General features: G+C 43.1%; 1 protein-coding gene across 1 annotated transcript in view; it reads left to right on the plus strand.

Annotated features, from left to right (window-relative positions):
- The first annotated feature begins 1,069 nt into the window (after nucleotides 1–1,069).
- Nucleotides 1,070–15,147, plus strand: part of LOC126542945 (neprilysin-1-like) — a 39,860-nt gene continuing 25,782 nt past the window's right edge. The window contains exons 1-7 of the mRNA XM_050190068.3: nucleotides 1,070–1,150; nucleotides 2,191–2,352; nucleotides 4,382–4,462; nucleotides 4,980–5,185; nucleotides 9,888–10,052; nucleotides 10,858–10,932; nucleotides 12,283–12,425. Coding sequence (XP_050046025.3) covers nucleotides 1,105–1,150; nucleotides 2,191–2,352; nucleotides 4,382–4,462; nucleotides 4,980–5,185; nucleotides 9,888–10,052; nucleotides 10,858–10,932; nucleotides 12,283–12,425 — 878 coding nt within the window. The 5' untranslated portion in view covers nucleotides 1,070–1,104. The remainder of the gene's footprint in view (nucleotides 1,151–2,190; nucleotides 2,353–4,381; nucleotides 4,463–4,979; nucleotides 5,186–9,887; nucleotides 10,053–10,857; nucleotides 10,933–12,282; nucleotides 12,426–15,147) is intronic.

Consider the following 15,147-nt stretch of genomic DNA (forward strand, 5'->3'; position numbering starts at 1 on the left):
ATGCGCACAGCTGCTTTTCCGAGTACTAACCCTCTCCGACCACATGACTTTTTCTATAGACCTTAGTGAGACTTGTTCATTTTTCTCGTTGGCGCAGTTGCAGGTAGAAGAACGCTTCAAATTTGCTTTTTTATGTGTGTTCACGGGCGAATCCCTTAATTTTAACGCTCTTTCAAGTTAGATTGTAATTTTATAGCCAAATTTATTATACAACTTTTCGATAACTGAGGGAGGACCTGAGATAGTCAGCATGAAAGTGAAAATTCTTGTTCTCTTTTTCATCACGAATGCTGGCACCGGTAAGTGTTGGCAAACCGCTTCGTTGAGGCACTATGCCTACCTTGCGCCTGTACAACTGTACATATCTGTGAATGTATTATTTAAGCGAGAAATTACTGTTATTTTGCATTCCCTTGCAGCTCTTACTTTCCTCGGTAAGACTGCTAAAAACCGTTAAGGCTCAAGCAGGTTGTCAGAGTATCTTTAGAAGTGAACAACAACCCAATGTGTAGATGCACACAGCGCAGCGTTGTGTCTCATTTTTGTTTTTCATCCAAGCTGCTCATTTATAAACAAGACTCGCCCTATCCACCTCCACTATTTGTGACTGCGACATGCCTATTTATGACTTGACAAAAATACTTAAGAGGCGTTTTGCGGTGTAGTCTGTTGTACTCGCTTTGCGAAATCTAACTTTTGCTTATACTGCTAGATTGATAGCATGCATTACGAACATCCAAAATCGGAGAGCTATTTACCTAAAAAAAGTGGACCGTGGCTAAACTAAATCATTATTACATTAGGAAAACAAAGTCTGGGTAACAATGACATTAAAAAGGCATTCGGATAGCATTGGGCTCGCAGGTGAGGTCAGTTCGCATTTATGAGTATCTGCGCGCCCGAAAACGAGTACAGAATTAGGGAACACAGTACAAGCGCTCTCTTAACAGCTTGTGTTTCCTTGTATTACTTTTTGTGCGCGTTGATCATCACGAACACATTCCAAGAGGACAAATTCGCAATTCTTGGACAATATATCACTTCACAGGCGGGGACCCATTTAGATTAACGGCAGGCCCTTAATTACTGCTTTCTTTCTCAGGAATGTCAGCTCCCACTGTTTGCAGGACACCTGCCTGCGCAAGGAAAGGTAGGAACAATTTAGTGTACGCTTTATTATGCTCAGAAGCGCTTATTAAGGCCACTAGTTGAGATGGTAATGGCGATTGTGAATGTTATTGTTGATTATGTGAGTGATGGCGCACGGGGGGGGGGGGGGGGTCAGTTCAAACAAGCGTTATAAAAATGAGCAGGCCACGTGCCCTTATTTAGAGAGAGAGAGAGAGGGAGGGAGAGAGAGAGAGAGGGAGGGATAGATAGATAGATAGATAGATAGATAGATAGATAGATAGATAGATAGATAGATAGATAGATAGATAGATAGATAGATAGATAGATAGATAGATAGAGAAAATTCAAATTTCGTTATTTCCAAACACTACGCACGTGACCTTCCCTTATCCGGTTTTAGTGCACCAGAATTACTAACGAAATAACACGCGTACAAAAAGGCGCCTTTACGAACGTTTCTGCTGTGGCATGGCCTTCGTCAAGTGACTAGCGATATTTGCAGCTGGCCAAATGCCTATGCATGCTAGTGACTTTACGTGTCGTATGGACATGGGCGTACACTTACGAGAGCTTCAACAAATTGTGTCAATGTCTTTTATTCTTTTGATGCCGCACCCTAGCCATATATGTTGCTTGTGACGATTCTGTATTCCTTGAACATCTTGAAGGGGCGGCGCAAGACGACGAAGACAGAAGGCAGGAACAGCGCTGAACTCGCTGTGTGTTCCTGCCTTCTGTCTTCGCCGTCTTTCGCCGCCCCTTCAAGATGTTCAACCATTACCAACTTGCCCACATGTCGATCCTTCTACTGTATTCCTTCGCTGCTACTTTTCTTGAAAAACATAGCAAAATAAAACGAAGACACGCACCAGCGCATTTGTTGCTCAGACGTGCACTCCCTTTCCTCATTATTTTTGATGTCCTATCGTATTATGCGAGCAAGTTTATCGTGATCATTATGCAACAGTGATTGTTTTTCTTTTGCGTTGAGTCTCGGGTAATCAGGCAGCACCCCAATGCTGTTCATAACATCCAGCCCAATGCTGAACGCTTGTATAGGAGCTGCCATCAAAGATAACATGGACACCAGCGCCGACCCGTGCGACAACTTCTTCCAATTCGCCTGCGGCGGGTGGACGTCGAGGCAGGAAGTGCCCGAGTACAGCGCAGTGTACGGCCAGTTTCAAGCGCTGGACCAAGCGGTGAAGTACAACATTTCAAGTAAGACAGGGAGAAGGGTCCGCATTCACCCCGGTTTCGGCGCGCAAACGCGGCTCTTGATTGGCTGGTGCAGTAGCCGTTGTCTAGTTGACAATCGTGCTTGGTGCTCCTGACAGAGGGCCACTGAGATTGACAGCCACTGTGGCAGTAGCCGAAACCCCGGAAGCAAGCCCTCCAAGTGTCGTGCCTGAATACAATCGTCTGGTTGCCGATGCACACACCTGGCCGTGCCCCCGCGTTTCTCGAACCATGCTGAAATTCAAGAACACCTTATGAAATATGATTCAGCGGACTTCGATGTTGATCATGAGGTGTCATTCAAAAGACAATAACAACAACATAGGCCGTGTCACCTGATGAACACTAATTACCTTAATTAAGTTACTATTAGCGCAATTATTATTTATTTAATTTTCAGATTCGGAAACTTGTAAAATGTTCAGCAACATATCGTTAGTACATATCATCTTCATTTAAAGACTGCTGAAGTGTCACTTAGACAAAAATTAAATTTGATGCGCTTCGCAAAGACACACGGCGCACAAAGGGTTAAGGGACAGATATTCCTGAAGAGCTTTGTACACCAGCCTTCGGATAGCCCAGAAGCACTCGCACGTTTGCGCATCCAGTCGCGCTGAGTTATTTGCCACTCAAGGTGTACTGCTTTTTTTAAGCCTGACGAAGGTCGCTCAGGCGCTTGCCTTCATGAACTCTTGCGAAGAGCAGCCGTCCACGTACGCACTCCAAGTGATGGTTGCCCCCCAACAGCGCAAGCTATAGGTGTGCGGAATCTGAGAAAAAGAAATAGCGAAATTTCGCAGTGGCCAACAGAACCGCCGCCAATTGAAAAAAGGTGGATTGGGCACTTCGCTGTAAGACCACCACATGACTATCTAGATGTCTTTGCTGATTGACAAAGAGTCGAGGAAAACAACGTCTTCCCTGTATACCGTGCTCCTGAAACCTTTGCAATTGGCTTTACGGCAGACTTACTAATTGAGTTTCGCGACGTTCAAGGTGTTCCGCGTAAGCGCAAGTTATAGTTCCCTTTCAAGGGCTCAAAGAATTTTCCGTGGTCTGCTAGTCCTTAAAACGATGCCGACGTGCGGCACACATGGAGGTACTCGAATTGACTGGTTGATTGATCTATTGATAATGTAGATGAAAAAAAAAGGAGATCCATAAGATGCATTGAAAGAGGAAGAAAAGAAAGACGTATCTATGGCAACCGAAACTTCCTCACTATCCATACCGCGGCCAAAGAATGATAGAGAGAGTATGCTGTGAATAAGGTGTGATCGAGAGCGAATGAAACTGGGTATGAAATAAATAAATAAATAAATAAATAAATAAATAAATAAATAAATAAATAAATAAATAAATAAATAACTTGAAAGATGTTCAAGGAAATGGAGACAAACTGTGACGGGCATTCTCATGCACAGAGCAGGAGGGTTTCACAGCGAGTCGCTATTTTTCTATCAGCTTATCCGAAATAATCCCGGGATATGCCGAAAGAATCCCGAGACGCTAGAACAATAACCTTACTGCGGCCGTTGATTTCACAAAGAAGAAGCAGGAGAGCTGGTCAACAAATCAGTGTGGAGTTAAAAGCAGTGAAAAGACAAGATATTAGTACAAAGAGTGTGCGACACTAACGCTAGAGAGCTAAAGATATATTTCGTGACGGGCAAAGTATCGCAGGGAAAGGTACAAGGAAACGTACAAAAGAAAGAAAGAAGCGCAGGCAAAAAGGAAAGAAAAACAAGGTACCACAGGTCATGTACGTACATGTGCTTTTAATGGTCGCCCACTACCGCTCATGCAGCATCCGAAATTTTGGTCACTGCCGTTATACATTGCTGCTAGCAATTGTCTCAGTGTTTCCTTAACTCATCCCATGAGCGCCGACGAAAGATGTAGACCAAAGAGGCTAAATCAATTAAAGCTGCTCTTTACTGTTAATTGTAATGCCGCTTTAACTGAAACAGATGAACCATTGCTAACTCAAGTATACCCACTTATGCAGGTGCTCTGTCAGTACCCTACGAGAATGCCAGCCGGATCGAAAATTTCTTATACAAAGCTCACTCCTCCTGCATGCTAGGTGGTGAGTAATATACCTCCTTCGCTCTCTACGAAACTCCTACAACTTTATTTGATAAAGTACTGCTCATTACATCACTGTATGGTAAATCGACCGCACGAGTAGGCTTTATTGCAGCCCTTAGCCGGTGGTTTCTTGGGGCACATGCTGCATACGAATTGCGGAACCAACTCCCTTATGCGAAGAAACTAAACAAGAAGCCTGAAATCCGTTCTCACTTCTTAGTGTTAGGCTTATGACTATAAAGAACAGCTTTACAAAGCGATGAAAGCCCTTCAGCGCTTTTTTTTGAAGACGCTGGTATATATATATATATATATATATATATATATATATATATATATGCGACAAGCACGGTCCACAGCACCGTGGGTAAATCTTGAGGATCTCGGTTCAATTATTACATGAATGAATGAATTAAATTAATTAATTAATTGCCTGTTTTCGATTAGTCGGTGAGTTTAACGAATCACATGTGATCTGTAATAGCGTGACCTCCTCACTCCTCCGTCACATCTAGGTAACGAGGTGGACAGGGACGACGAGGAGGCTTGGAACGATATCATGCACACCATCGGCGTCGAGGAATGGCCCAACGGTCCGGGAGACGTAATCATCCCGCAGTGGAGTCGGCTCCTCGGCGACCTGATGGTCACCTTCAACCACAAGCCCATTGTATACGTCGACGTGAGGCGGAACCTCGACACGAACAAGAACATAATACACGTAAGCAATACAATTTACCTAACCTATATGTATATTTCGGATGCAGCCTAAGGCTCTTGTTCATCTGAAGGAAGAATGCATCCTGGTTCGGGGATGGAACCCGTAACCAACACCTTTCCGGGGTGATCGATTTACCATCTCAGCTAACCACGAGACTAGCATATTGCCAAAGTGACGCCGAATTGATCGACAACGTCAAGCTCGTGGACACCGAATATTACAATTAACTTCTGCAGAACCCCGCAAGGTGGAGGAAGGCTCATCAAAGGAATAAGTGGCTCTTTCTTCGGATCTCCGCTTCCCTTTTATTTGGCAAATAAAAAACACAAATTTCAATCGTCTCTGTTAAAAAATTAAACGCACCAAAGCTTTTTCATCATCGTTAGGCTGCTCTTGTAGGTGTAAAATATCTCAACACGCCAAGATCGGAGACTCGCCGCGGTCATTCAGTGGCTTTTGCGTTCTGCTTCTCGGCACGAGGACGTCGATTAGATTCACCGCACTCTAGTCGCTGCTGGTGTTCGGTGTAGCCCCTGGCATGTTTTGTCACCTTCACCACAGGCTCACCTTCTACGTTGACGTGAAACGGAACCACGACACAAGCAAAGACATTATACACGTAAGCAGATGCAGTTTACTTAACCTACTTTGGTCACTTGGAGGCGAAGTGCAGAAAAAAAAGTGCACCGGGAAATTGGTGCACGTTAAATAACACTGCGGAGGTCAAGATCAGTCCCTCCACTGTACGACGTCACTCTCAACAGCTGCACTGCCCATGGGACTTTAGTGCTGGATTCACACGACGGGGCGAATTGTTGAATCAGTGCGCAAGCGATCCTGTTATGTGGTTCAGCTGTACCACAAATCGCGTCATCATTGACTCGTCTGCGGCTTCCTTGTACATGCGGTCTGACTCGGTGGCGTTCAGCTGTGTCATGCTCGACCGCGGAGTGAGACAGCCCGTCCTTTGTGTAAATCCAACTTAAACTCAATCAATCAAAGGACGATGATTTGATATCTGTGCATTGCCTTTCTTTCTGCAGCTGATCGCTTTCGCCGATTTGTCGCTGTTATGTTATGGCTCTGTGGAGGATACTCTGTCGTGACATGATATCGTAACATGACGACGAGATGGGCCCATCATTATTAGATATTATGCGCTACGTCTCGAACGCTGTAGTACATTGTTGGACCGACGCGAACGCCACCTAATGTTCTGTAATGTGCGATGGCGGATGCATGCACGAGGGCCGCACAGGGATTTCGATTCGACGACCGCGGGTCGCGCGCGCTCCTGTATAGTTTTTACTGCAACCTTGTTTTGCTCGCTGTGCACCAGTTGGTCAAACAAAAATATTCTTCATTCATTCTGTCTCGTAATTCTTCAGCCTTTTTGATGTCACTGCACCGTGATAATGTAGAGCCTTGCGGATCTCAGAGGCAGATTGCGCACCGTTAACGGAATCTGGTGTGCTAAATGGTTAATTTCACGCCAAACGCGCCAGCCGATAACTCGACACTCTCCGATGTTGTTGTTGCTGTTATTATTATTATTATTATTATTGTTGTTGTTGTTGTTGTTGTTGTTGTTGTTGTTGTTGTTGTTGTTGTTGTTGTTGTTGGTTATGCGTATTCTGCGCTCTCTAGGTTCTGTTTGCCGCTCCTCACACGAAAAAAACTCCCACTCTTTTCCTAACGCTTTGTCAGGCTATATGTCTTCCCCAACTCAAATACGCATCGGTGGTGTGGAATGGAACTTCCAAATACCATAGTTATAGGCTAGAAAGGAGTTCAGAATAAGTTCGTATCAGTTGACCGCCATCATTGTTGCGCTGCCATTGGTCAATCTTGTATAGCACTTGTACTTTACCCTCACTAGCGTCGCTTACCTGCCGGCGTATTCGCGCAGACCTTCGGTGTTTGTATAAGTTCCTTCACAGAAACCTGAACTGCGCTGATCTACCTAATTATGTCGTGCTTCGGAGTGCGCAGAAAGTCACAAGGGAATGCCGACCATTCTTCATTCTTGCTTATCACAGCAAAAAATTTGCTGTGCACAGAATTCAATATCTGTAGAATACCTATTTCGCTGATGTTGATATTTTTCATCCCTCGCTTTCGTCGTTCTATTCAAAGTTTCGTATTGTCGTGTGCTAGTGTTTCTCGGTATACGTAGCTGCTCTCTTTCGCCGTGTGATTTAGCACATTTTCAGCTTTCCTGGCGATATATGTCTAATGTTTCAGCGCCTTTGTTTTTCTCTCCCCATTTAATGCTCTTGGTGCATTGCATTTACATGTATTTTAGATGCATCGTTTCCCCTTTCTTCATTCCCTTTTCCTTACGCTTGTGCCTTTATGTTTAGTTTTTTTTTTATTCCTTGTGCTTGCTCACTAGTCTTCTGTTTACCTTATCTTTATCAATGTACAAGAGCTTGTTTTAGCAACTTTCCGTGTCCTTTGGTGTGTGCCACTATTATGCCCAAATGGTTTTTTTGTTCATGCATCTTTTTTTTTTTTTGCCTTCGTATTCTTTTTTTTTTAATAGCTGTATACATTATATTTTCGCTAGATTACTTGTGCACCAGTATTAAAACCTCATGTCCTTTTTTTTCTGGGCACATAATCTAAAGAATGGATTGATTAATTTATTTTTTATTGAATCTCATCCACTGTTCGGGTTCATTCTCCGTCTTCCTGTTGCGAATTCGTCATGACTTTTGTTTATTGCAAGCTGTTCCATTTCATAATTGTTGTCTTCTAATTTATGTTTTTTTCCTGTATATGTATATTTTTCATTTTACCGTGCGCTAGCACTCAGACCGTAGGGTTGTTCCTGGGTATGTTAAATGAACATGATTCGTTGATTGCTTGATTATCGGAATTTTTCATTCCTTCTATATGCAGATGACATCAAGGTTTTTAACGAAATGTGTACTGTTGATGGCTGTCGCATCCTGCAGTGTGACCTGTTTTCGTGTTTCTTTTTTTTCTAAGTGGTGCAAACATAATAACCTCACCTTGAATGCTGGTAAGAGCAAAGTCATGACCTTCACACGCAAAACAGCAAGCATTTCTTTTTCCTTTTCTGTAGATTCTGTACCATTGTGTAAGGTCTGTGAGGTCAACGATCTCTGTGTACTCTTGATACAACATTACGCTTTTCAGGTCAAGACGTATTTTTGGGCTAGTCGGTACATGCCCGTAGTAAAATAGCGCCAGAGAGCGCAAGGTACCAGACGAAGAAGAACGACACGTACACAGAGGGCGCCCTGTGTACCTGTCGTTCTTTTTCGTCTGGTACCTTGTGCTCTCTGGCGCCGTTTTACTAAGGACGCTTTTCAGCGCACACTAAACGCGTTGCAGTGCGCTCTCTTGGCCTTGTTTGCAGAGTATCGACACAACTCAATTCTCCTACACCGTGCCGCAAGTTGTAAACAACAATATTTGTTCCCCCACTCGAATACACGTCGATCGCCTGAAATGACATTTCTAGGTGCAACAGTGACATTATAGATCGGGTCCAGAAAACGTTTCTAAGCACATATCATCACCGCTTTGCTGAGACGGACAATAGACCTTGTTCTAGCACTGCTGGATTATTGTCAGTGCCCTTACTTCGCTGCCGATGTAATCCCGCTGACCATCTGTTTCTTTTTCAAACTCATTCACGTGTCCTCACCTGTACCGAACACATCAGTTTATCATGTTTCTTATACAGCGCAAGATCACCAGAGAACATAGACCTTTCCATGTTCCTGCCTCTCATCACCAACACTCAACCGTCCACAGAATACAGAGTTCTTACAACGCTTATCTTCATAATCTTGATATTTTTCATAGCTCACTGTCATTGTCTTTTTCAAGACTGCGTTGTTGTGTCATAGTCTCACAAATTGTTCAAGTGCCCTTATCTTCTTTTTTCTTTTTCTTTTGTATTCACCTTGTGCCTTGCTGTATGTACACGCTTCTTTTCAAGGTTGTTCTTTTTATTCGTTGTAATTTTTTTTACTTATATTCCCTTGCAGTGTCTTTTTTTTTTATTTTACTGCATACGTGCGCCAGCAATCAGACCTCACTGTTGTTCCTGGGCGTGGTAAATAAATAAATAAATAAATAAATAAATAAATAATTGATTGATTGATTATTATTGTTATTATAATAACGAGAACTCGCAGCCTTCGTGACTGCACTCTACTTCAACAAGACGTTTTCAACAAGGCAAAGAAAGCGTCGCTTTAAAATAGTACTATACACTCGCTCAAATTGGTCAGCAACCCGCGATTGTTAATTTAGTGTCCTTTGACAGTCTGTATATAAGTATAATGCAGTAGGAGTGCTTCCGGTCTTTAAAGTAATAATAAAAAAATAAGACACGTAAATTGTACGATCTTCACGATGAGTGAAATTTGTGTAGATGTGCCCGAAGTGCCCCCGTCAATAAAGAAGAGGTGTATGCTGGGGGTCCTTATTGTTGGTGCGCCCCGGGCGGAAAATAAGAAGAGAGAAAATTTAAGAGAAATGTTACAATAAGTACAGGTGTGTATCAATAGTGCTTTCGACATCATTGTACTCTTTGGTATAATAAAAATTAGTTGTTGAAACAAATTGTTACTCGAACGACACCTCGTGAATGTGATATTCCTCATCAGGAATGCGCGAGCGCAACATGTCTCAACGCTTTGTTGTCAAATTTTCCTCGCAGGTGCGGTCGGGCTCGCTGCCTGTGAAACGAGAATACCTGCACACGACTCACTACAAGGAATACATACGCGAGGTCGTAAAACGGATCAACACGACCTCCTTAAACGCCACGCAGCTCGTTTCCACTATTGATCAGATGGTGAACTTTGAAATGACGTTGGCTGAGGTGAGCGACATTCCGCTGTGCGTGGTTCTTCCTCTGCAGGTGGCGCACCCTACGCCGCTTCTGCCATCCCTTTCGTGTAGATTTAGCAGTATAGAAACTACCTTCATTAAATAGCGGGCAGTGCATGTGAGATAAGACGGAAGGGCAGCAGACGACGCAGCCTGTCTCGTCTGCTCTCATTTGTTACGGCGCTATAGCAACAGTAGCGACAATAGCATTGTTTCGCTTTTATCCCTTATTATTGACATTTGTCATGCACGAGCCACATTTTGGCTTATGTTAACATGGAAGTGCTGGAAAGCGAGCGACTACTCACGAAGCACTAAGCAGACTTCCACGTTTGCAAGCAAAGATACCACCGTGGTGGTGTAGTTAGCGGCTGAGACGTTGCGTTTGCTACAACTGAGGGCGCGGGATCAAATCCCGGCCGCGGCGGCCGCATCTTTGACGGGGGCGAAATGCGTGAACGCCCGTGTACTGTGCATTGCGTGTATGTTAGAAATACACCCGGTGATCAAAATTAACCTGGAGTCTTCCACTACGGCAAGCCTCATAATCATATCGTTATTCTGACACGTAAAACACCAGCATATAAATTTTGCATGCGAACAAGGGGCTTGGTCCGAAGCTAATGATGATGGACGCTTGACAATATAACTCGTGAGAAGTGTCGTTGCCTTCATTTATACTGACATGTTTTAATTTCATGGGCGCTCCTTCATTCTTTGATTGATGCGTTTAATGCTTAGAGCTTTGTCTAATGTCGCGGAATTTAATGCACACCTTTTCCCTTTGTCACGCGTAGATATTTTCCAAAGGGAGCAACGAATCTGATTCAAGCATTACCAGCGTTGGTGAGCTCGAGGGTGACGCCGATTTGGTGAGGAAGCCTTTCTTTATCTTAATGTTCGAAGCGATGAAAACACAAATGTGTAATGAGACTTGAAAATAAATCCGAATGGTTATTTATGACATAAAGAGCCTTACGGGCAAGTTTTGTTCTTATCTGTGACTTCCAGAGCTCTTCCAAGAGAAAGTATACAGTGAAGTTGCGCTTGGCTAGTGGGCAACTTTGTTGGAGTATGAAGTTTGGCGAGTGGTGAAATGTGCTAGCGGCACATTGGTCTATGTATTGATAAGTTGCATGACAACACTGGGCGAAAACTGAGCTTTTCTTGAGAAGCCCACACCGTGTAAAATATTTACGCATAGTAAATTTCCGGTTGCTGCATACATACGTAACATAATTGCAAGTATTTCATGATTTTGATGTCGAACATTGCGAACAAAACTGTCTCTGCGGTGCTGCTTTAATTGTATCAGTTGAGGGAGAAAAATGTAGTCGCTTCTAGGGTGCTGCGTATATCGCTGAAATATATTCGCGAAATCCTTCTTGAACCACGAGGGCTCGAGACGCGCCGCAGTCTAGGAGTGCATAATAATCTCTGGCCTCCGAATATTTAGCGCGTCCATTCAAAGAGAACGCGATGCCGTTACATGGTACATTTTCTCAGTGCTGTAAGTGGCATTTATTGCCTCTGGAATCCAGATAAGAGAAAGTTTCTCAGGAAAATGGAGGTTTGAATTTATTAACAGTGGTAGAAGAAAGAATGCCCCTAGAGCCAACGTTTTGACAAGGGTAGCAGCACCCAGGCGGAGAGAAGTGCCTTTGTTGGAACGTTCGGTCCACGACATTTCTTACTGCTGTTAAATGTGTTTGGTGCTCCGAAGTTACAAAAGACGATCATAGGAGCACGAAGGTACAATCCTTCCTTCTTTTTACTAAATATGCGCACAGCACCGGCCAAGGTGAAATGCATTCAGCTAAAAGACATTTCAGCCTTGTTCACAATGACAACCAAACGACTAAGTACACTAATTTATGTACGTGTTATCACGTGCTCTTTTCTTTCATTGGCGACAACCGGTAGGAGTCACCACTGACTCAGTAGACGCAACATGACGTCTAATGACCTCGCAGAGCATGTTGTGTCTACTAAGCACGTGATCAACTAGGATGACGCCTGCGTCATCGCCAGTGAGCGAAAGCAGATCCTAGGTTCGCACTCACAATCTTTCATTATTCAGGCCGCTCTGTCGTACTTCGAAACGTTTCATTCAGTACATTTTACCTTAGTCGGAGCTGCGTGCACTATTTACTACGATCTTCCCCGATCAGGCAGGTTTTCGCCAGACACTCGTCTTTATGCTTCCGTCTTTTGTTTCATAGAGACGATCTATGGTTAACATCTACCAGATATTCAATAACACATTCAGCGCGGCCAACGTTGTCGTGGACCACAACGATGCGGTGTTCTTGTCCGAACCAGGCAAGGTACGACAACTTCTCAAGGCCTGCGGAGAATGGGAAAAGTAAGCCAATGCCTGCTGTCTACCTTTGATTTTTTTTTTCAATTTCACAGTTTTTTTCCCTAGTCAAATCAAGAACAGGTCGTAAGCGAAGAAAAAAAAAATGTAGCCTGACCGAGGTTCGAACACTTTTGTGGTGCCGTTCAACCAGCATTGAGACATACAGAAAAAATGATCTCGATAATAAATATGGTGGAGTTCGTCAGTTTTCTGAACTGCTTAGCATCTTTTCACCTAATTTCCTTCGGGATGTAGTGGATCTAGAGGTGGAGTCCGACAATAAAAAAATTAACTGCTTAACTCAGAATTTGATTACCAACAGTAGACTGATCTTTTCTTTTAAACATCACAAATTTAATACACGTCAATATAGCGGCTACCAAATCAGATCATTTCTGTTTTTGGTACACTTAAAGAATACACTCTAAAAGAAAGGTCGTTGCAGTTACTATTTAGTTATCGCAGGATTCACTACCTTGGTATAACTGCTACTGGTAATTGATGGTAAAATTAGCAGCGTTACTGACTAAACAATGTAGCCACGGCTTCTAATGGGTCTCAGCTACCAAACTCCAAACGGATGCAATGCTAAGACATGCATCGCACCTATAACGCATATATTGGAGCCGCTCTGATATATCCTAGAGCAGGTCTGATATAAACATCATAATAGGCTTAAAACTTTGTGTCCGGTGATGCTAACTGCGTTCGGTATTGGTAACTAGGGCTCATTAATAAGAGTGACTATTTTACTTAATCAGTAATGTTGCTAGCTCTATCATTAATTACCAACTGCAGTTCTCTCGATGTAGCGGATGCTGTGACAACTAGGAAGTAACTACAACGACCTTTTCTTAAAGCGTGTACTGAGCAAAACATAGTTGATATCGTTACGTGGCTTCCAGTTCCTCGTCACAATTACTAGCAAGTTGGTCACGATCGAACGCTTCCTGCACGGTTTCCGCTTCACGGCAGGAGGGCTGACAAAAAGCTCACGCCGTCGCTCTAGTCACATTTCACATTCTATAATATTTCTTGGGTCCCTGAGCGCTTTCGGCGCAGGAAAAAAACTGCAAAAGTTACCAGATGGTGCATTGTTAAAAAAATACAAAACGAAAGAAATAAACAAACAGCATAGCCCTACGTCGTTAAGGGCGCTTACTAACATATTTTCGAAGCTTTAGAAGCTCTATCACACGTGTCTTGCAAGTATTAAAGTGTTTAGAAACGCTTAACATATATGCTGATTTAACTACTGAAGCTCTAACTGCCGGACCTGGCATCACGTTATCGTGACGTCATGAGAGAGACCAAAATTTGCTGACGTTGTGTAGCAATGATGTTGCTACGAGAAAAGTAAAGAAGAGTGCTGCGTGCGATTCTTCCGGCTGCGCCCGTGTTGGGCAGGTGCAGTCACTACCAGAACGGAGTAAGCCATAGTGTGTAATTACGTTATGACGCATCCAATTCTAGAGGGTACCGACATTGACCCCCGTATACTAGAACGTTCCTCCATGCTGCACTATACCTCGATTCAGGAACGTTGATAGCAGTGCCGTGCCTCGACATAAGTGGTCACTGCGCTGCAGAGGCACTCCGCAGCAATTACTGAGAAGTGTAGCTAGGGCGAACTCAGTGAAACTCAATTCGTAATGGAGTGCCAAGCTATTTACCCAGCGATATCCGTAGGCAACGTTCACCTTGCACGAGCGCTGGGATTCAAAGAGGATGGTCAGTAGCCGAGATAAGTAAAAGACGCTGCATTGGTAGAAAAAAATATACAGGAAACAGATTGATTGAACCCGAGTTGCTGCACATGGATAATTGTTCGGTATCGAGGCAGAGGTTTTCAGGAGGAAATAAAATATGAAGAGATAGGCAAAATGCTAGACTGCAACTGATTTACATAATATCGGATTAGCTCAAGCAAGCTAGTTGACTATTTACCGCCGCACCGTTTCAAAGGAAATGTAAGTAAACATCGTCGTCGTCGTCATAATAATAATAATAATAATAATAATAATAATAATAATAATAATAATAATAATAATAATAATAATAATAATAATAATAATAATAATAATAATAATAATAATAATAATAATAATAATAATAATCAAGGAGAGTAGGAAGAATTTTGAATCGAGGATTCTTGGAAGATTCGGGGGTTAGACTCGTTCGCACAAGCAAATGTTTAAGGCATATTGACTTTTTCCAGCATAATTCTTTAGGGTTCTTGGGGCTTGGATAGTTATTGAAAGCAAAAAGAAAAGAAAAAAAAAAGAAGTCGAAATTGCCATGGTTGGGCTCCTGTATCACAGAAAAGGATGTTTCACCCTTAAAAGCACTGGGATGTCCGATAGCTAGAACCCTCGCATTTATAGGTGAGTTCAAATCATTCATGGGGACAAATAAAGCAGTCTCGTTTAGCGACTTTTTGTTGCAAGTGAACATGATGATAGTTGCGACATACGACACGAAAAATAAATGAAATAAACTTTAACAGTCATGACTGTCAAGCTCTCGTGTCAGATGTTCTAGTGTGCACCAGGTGGTCAGAACACAGCTTTGAACTACGGTTTTCCCATGGCGCGTGTAGTTCAGCTCGATGTTGTGCACAATAACTTTACTTTTTTACCAGCCTTATGGGCAAGCCATGGGACAAACTAGTATCCCTCAGGGTGCGAACATTTTTACTACCTATAAATGGTAAGGAACGCGAAGA

Source organism: Dermacentor andersoni, chromosome 3 (assembly GCF_023375885.2).
Source record: "Dermacentor andersoni chromosome 3, qqDerAnde1_hic_scaffold, whole genome shotgun sequence".
In the NCBI taxonomy this organism is placed as follows: Eukaryota; Metazoa; Arthropoda; class Arachnida; order Ixodida; family Ixodidae; genus Dermacentor; species Dermacentor andersoni.